We start from the raw sequence: 5,609 nt of genomic DNA on the forward strand, positions 1-5,609 counted from the left end.
TTTTCATTGGTTTAAAGTAGTAAAGATTAATCATTGTTAGATAATATGATTTTTGTCATTTAAAAAAAACTTTATAATTTTAAAAGCTAACATTGACAAATATTTAAATATTTAACATATAGAGGTATAGTATTACAACATTAAAGTATATCTATTTAATTTATACTATTTATAAATATTTGGATCATCTATTGTTTAAATCCAATTATTGATAGCCCGATAAAATTTTTGGTAGGTCCACCAAAATTTAAATAATAAGATTGGAATTTAAAAATAACATAACTTTTCTAAGAATACGTGATCTATTTTTTTTTTTAAATCAGATGTTATTTAGTATTTGCTGCATATAACAACAGATTCGACTTTTCCTTTTCTCCTAGGCTTTCTTTGCTGGATCCACGACTAAAAGAACAAGAAGAAGAGCGAAGAAGGAGCTATGGCGAAATCAAGCGCGGACGATGAGGAGCTACGGCGTGCTTGCGAGGCCGCCATGGAAGGAACCAAGCAATCGATTGTCATGTCGATCCGCGTCGCCAAGAGCCGCGGTGTCTGGGGAAAGTCTGGCAAATTAGGTCGCCAAATGGCCAAACCTAGGGTTCTTGCTCTTTCCGGTGACATATCCTTCTCCTTTTTCCCTCTTTCGATCCTCTCGATTTGATAGCAATTCTGGATCCGAGCCTTTGATCGCAGTTTACAATTATCCATTGTATCCGCGATATCCACTGGTTATCATTTGACAGAATGAGATAAGCCTAGTAAGGTTTCACTGTTCTTGGACGTAAAGGACTCAGTGGAATTGTGTCTAGAAAATCTCTGATTCAAGTGTTACATTTTAATTATCCATTATATTTGCATAATTGTTTTCTAGATTCCTTTTAGTTAGTTTTTCAACGGATCCATGTTTCAAGCTTTGTCATCAGATATTGTGTTCTGCTTTCTACAGTTAAATCGAAGGGTCAGCGTAAGAAAGCATTTCTTCGAGTAATGAAGTATTCAAGTGGAGGTGTCCTTGAGGTAATCTTCTATATCCAATTGAGGCATACAATGGTAGCAGATTCCTTGAAGTTCCTGATGACTGATGTTATTTTTCATATTCTTTGTTCATCCAGCCTGCTAAAATGTACAAACTCAAGCATCTTTCGAAAGTGGAAGTCATAACTAATGACCCAAGTGGATGCACTTTTACCCTAGTAAGATCACTCGATGGTATTAATGAAGTGATCAATACGTACGATTTCTAATAAAAAAATGTGTATGCTTTCTGAAGAAATCATAGCATGCAGTGTAAGAGATGGAACACAAAAGCTGATTGTGTAATTGTAAAAATTGTATTTTCCATGTTCCCTCTGCTTTCGCTGATGCAAAGTCTTTTAGGGGTTTGATAATCTCAGGAGTCAAAGTGTTGCTCCTCCTCAGTGGACCATGCGCAATACTGATGACAGGTACTGCAGTTAGGAACATACATATTAACTTCAACAAGATGTGGAGGATATATTTTAAGCTTTGTTGATCTAGATAGTTTTGCTCATTTGATACACCTTTCTCTATTGTGATTATAGGAACCGAATTTTAGTTTGCATATTGAACATATGCAAAGACGTATTGGGCAAGCTTCCGAAAGTCGTTGGTATAGATATCGTCGAGATGGCCCTTTGGGCTAAGGTGCGGTTTATAACTTCTCTCTTCAAATTTTGGTCTAAGTTTCTTATTTCCCAAAGAGGCTTTTGTATGGGCTTGTACTTGTCATTTTCCTCACCTTTCATATTCGCTAGTTCTTTTCATAGAATAATGTTATGCTTTAGCCTTCTTTCTTTTCGTATTATTGGTCTAGGATAACACTCCAGTAGTCACTACTCAAAGAAGTACAGAAGATGGTGAGTCTGTTGCTGAAGCTGTAACAGAAAGTGAATTGAAAGTTACTGTTGAAAAAGAACTAGTCTCTCAGGCCGAGGAAGAGGATATGGAGGCTCTCTTAGGAACGTATGTCTTATTCTTACCTAGCTATCATTTCGGTTAAATCCTCTTTGTTTACGCATTTACTTTTTGTTCCTGTCAGTATATGTTTGACAAAGGAGGTCTCCTCCCCGTGAATCTTAAGCTTGTGACACTACTTTTATGCTAACATAGAGTTGCATAACTATCCACCATGCTAACTATAGAATCACTTCTTTACATTTGTGATTGTATTTAGTTTAAATTATTGGCATTGTTTCTCTAAAATCTAGCTTGCTAGGGATAAAAAGTAATGGAAATGCAGTTACCTTTTCCACTTAGTTTTATCATAATGTTCAGTCGACTTATATCACTGACGTATACAGTTATGTAATGGGCATTGGTGAAGCTGAGGCATTTTCTGAAAGGCTGAAGCGAGAGCTCCAAGCTCTTGAAGCGGCAAATGTACATGCAATTCTGGAAAGCGAACCATTAGTGGATGAGGTATTTATTTTTTGATAAGTATTATTTTACGATAATCTTTGCATTTGGGCAGTAACATCAGCGTTTGACTTTCTTGCTTATGTGGCCATCTTCATATTTTTCAGGTTTTGAATGGACTAGAGGCAGCAACAAATATTGTTGATGACATGGATGAATGGTTAGGGATATTTAACGTGAAACTTAGACACATGAGGGAAGACATTGAATCGGTAGGACGTACCACCTTTTTTTTTGTCACAAGGACGCACCACCTATAAATGACAATTCCTGGTCATTTATTTTATTATGAGGATATTATAACTGCATTAACAGAAGTAGAAAGTGATTCCAAGTATTTGTGGTGTTGGACTGATCATTAGTTTTTTCAGCACATATACTCACTTTTTTGTGGTATGCAGATAGAAACTCGAAACAACAAATTGGAGATGCAGTCTGTAAACAACAAAGCTCTCATTGAAGAGCTTGATAAAGTTATTGAGAGACTGCGTGTGCCTTCTGAGGTTCGTTAACCAGAAGTTTTGTGCTTGCTTCTCATTTGTCTACGTGGTTCACTAATAGAAGTGTTGTTGATTGCAGTATTCAGCATCTCTCACAGGAGGCTCATTTGATGAAGCAGACATGCTCCAAAATATCGAAGCTTGCGAGTGGTTAGCCAAAGCTTTAAAGGGTCTTGAAGTGCCGAACTTAGACCCCATATATGCTAATATGCGATCTGTATGTCTATGCACTTAAATATTTCCTATACGCTCCTTATCATTATAATTTTACCATTAAGTCAGCTTTGTTTATTACAATGTGTTGGGGCTAGAAAAGAACATAAGAATCTAATTTTTGTACAACTACCTGAATTTTGGCTACTCTCTGCTCTGCTGTATCTTTTCAGGTAAAAGAGAAGCGAGCAGAGCTAAAAATATTGAAAGCTACCTTTGTGACGAGAGCGTCTGAGTTCCTGAGAAACTACTTTGCTAGTTTGGTAGATTTCATGGTTAGCGACAAAAGTTACTTTTCTCAGGTACTACTTTTGTAAAACTCTCGCCTTTCTAGCATTAACTCTAGTGATGATAATTCTGAATACTTAAACACATGCTCAAAACAGAGAGGTCAGCTGAAGCGGCCTGACCATGCAGATTTGCGGTATAAATGCAGAACGTATGCTCGTCTTTTGCAACACTTAAAGGTAAACCCGAGAAATGAGGTGTCATTAAAAATAACCTTAATGCAGTACCGTGATTGATGTCTCCTTTCTTTTTGCAGAGTCTTGATAAAAACTGTTTGGGACCATTGAGAAAAGCATACTGCAGCTCCCTGAACTTGCTCCTTCGCCGGGAGGTGAGGAACAAATATGCTTTCTTATTCACTTCTGACCACTGATTTATTGGAACCTTGAATTGGTTAAGGCTTCTAAAACCTACTGAATGTTTAAAGCATGGATACGCAGCAAACATTTTGTTTTCTACTGTTCTTCCATTCTGTTGGAGCGTTACATATTCAGTTCATGTTGCCAAATTTTTGTTTCTTAAAAACACAGGCTCGTGAATTCGCAAATGAGCTTCGTGCAAGCACAAAAGTATCACGAAATCCTACTGTTTGGCTAGAAGGATCTACGGGTTCTAGTCAGAATGCAAACACTGACACCTCTGCAGTATCAGATGCTTATGCCAAGATGCTAACAATATTTATCCCGCTTCTTGTAGATGAGGTATTTATTAAACCTCTGATTTTCCGTTTGACCTTTAAATACATCTAACGCAAACCTCATGTTACGTTTTTGCTTCATAATACTACAGAGTTCCTTTTTTGCGCACTTCATGTGCTTTGAGGTACCAGCTCTTGCTCCACCTGGAGGTGCTGGCAGTGATAAAAGGCCCAACAATGACGATGGTAATGATGATGATGATTTGGGTATCATGGACATTGATGAGTCTGATAAGAAAACTGGTAACGTAAAATTGTCTGCCATCTGTAAAGCCTTCACTATATCCTCAAACTATATGGTCTAACGGTTCTGAAAGCAATGCAATTGTCCAATTCTGCAGGTAAAACCTCCCCAGACCTGACGGCATTGAATGAATCTCTTCAAGATTTACTTGATGGTATTCAGGTTAGAGTTCCCTGATGTAATGTTTCCATGTTAGATGAAAAACCCAGTTGTTAATTTTCTGGGTTAGTATCTATAGGTTAGCAGTTCATTTTTTTTCACTAAAAGAGAGATCCCCTATGTTCTTGGCGCTGCAGGAGGATTTCTATGCTGTTGTTGACTGGGCATACAAAATAGATCCACTACGTTGCATATCAATGCATGGGATAACTGAACGGTATCTATCTGGTCAGAAAGCTGATGCTGCAGGATTTGTTCGCCTTTTGCTTGGAGATCTGGAGGCGAGAGTTTCAATGCAATTTAGCCGGGTATGTTTATTCATAGATTGTTTGGTTTATATACCTGGTATACTCTTCCTACTAATCATTTCAAGTCAAATTTCATTGCAGTTTGTGGATGAAGCTTGTCACCAGATTGAAAGAAACGAGCGTAATGTAAGACAGATGGGCGTCTTACCATATATTCCAAGGTAACCAGGAGTTCAATTTTTTTTTTGACTACAGATTAGTTCGATGTGTTCGCTTCTTTCTGTACAAACCGGATAGTATTTCCTTCCACCTTGTAAACAATTTGGTTCTGAACTATTTTTCCGAATAAGATTGTTGGTCAGATGGACTATGTGATCCAAAAAAACCGTTCTAGTGTTACTTGCGGTTATCTTAACATTATTATCTCATTTTCATAGATTTGCAGCACTTGCTACTCGTATGGAACAGTACATACAAGGGCAATCTAGGGATTTGGTTGATCAGGCATACACAAAATTCGTAAGTACTGCTATTTCTATTGAATCAGTAAAGACATAAACCACGCAATGAAAGAATAATGTTTTCCATTCCAACAACGTACAACCTCAACTTGCACCTGATCTTAGTTCACTTACAATGTATAAATCAATTATAAGTTTGTTCTCGACTTGAATAACAACAAGATTGCTTCTTCGTTTACTCGCCAATTTGTTTTCTTTCTCACTTTGATTGATGATTCTGACTAATGGTGTTTTATAGGTAAGCATAATGTTTGTGACCCTCGAGAAAATTGCCCAGCAAGATCCCAAATATGCAGATATTCTTCT

General features: G+C 37.2%; 1 protein-coding gene across 1 annotated transcript in view; it reads left to right on the forward strand.

Annotated features, from left to right (window-relative positions):
• The first annotated feature begins 343 nt into the window (after positions 1 to 343).
• Positions 344 to 5,609, forward strand: part of LOC106300680 (exocyst complex component SEC3A) — an 8,111-nt gene continuing 2,845 nt past the window's right edge. The window contains exons 1-20 of the mRNA XM_013736881.1: positions 344 to 611; positions 944 to 1,014; positions 1,110 to 1,190; positions 1,375 to 1,442; positions 1,560 to 1,662; positions 1,832 to 1,980; positions 2,319 to 2,436; positions 2,541 to 2,645; positions 2,835 to 2,936; positions 3,013 to 3,150; positions 3,320 to 3,448; positions 3,533 to 3,613; positions 3,691 to 3,765; positions 3,965 to 4,135; positions 4,224 to 4,374; positions 4,473 to 4,537; positions 4,672 to 4,842; positions 4,924 to 5,003; positions 5,220 to 5,301; positions 5,542 to 5,609. Of these exons, the coding sequence (XP_013592335.1) occupies positions 437 to 611; positions 944 to 1,014; positions 1,110 to 1,190; positions 1,375 to 1,442; positions 1,560 to 1,662; positions 1,832 to 1,980; positions 2,319 to 2,436; positions 2,541 to 2,645; positions 2,835 to 2,936; positions 3,013 to 3,150; positions 3,320 to 3,448; positions 3,533 to 3,613; positions 3,691 to 3,765; positions 3,965 to 4,135; positions 4,224 to 4,374; positions 4,473 to 4,537; positions 4,672 to 4,842; positions 4,924 to 5,003; positions 5,220 to 5,301; positions 5,542 to 5,609 (2,183 nt within the window). The 5' untranslated portion in view covers positions 344 to 436. The remainder of the gene's footprint in view (positions 612 to 943; positions 1,015 to 1,109; positions 1,191 to 1,374; positions 1,443 to 1,559; positions 1,663 to 1,831; positions 1,981 to 2,318; positions 2,437 to 2,540; positions 2,646 to 2,834; positions 2,937 to 3,012; positions 3,151 to 3,319; positions 3,449 to 3,532; positions 3,614 to 3,690; positions 3,766 to 3,964; positions 4,136 to 4,223; positions 4,375 to 4,472; positions 4,538 to 4,671; positions 4,843 to 4,923; positions 5,004 to 5,219; positions 5,302 to 5,541) is intronic.

Source organism: Brassica oleracea, chromosome C6, assembly GCF_000695525.1.
Source record: "Brassica oleracea var. oleracea cultivar TO1000 chromosome C6, BOL, whole genome shotgun sequence".
NCBI lineage: Eukaryota > Viridiplantae > Streptophyta > Magnoliopsida > Brassicales > Brassicaceae > Brassica > Brassica oleracea.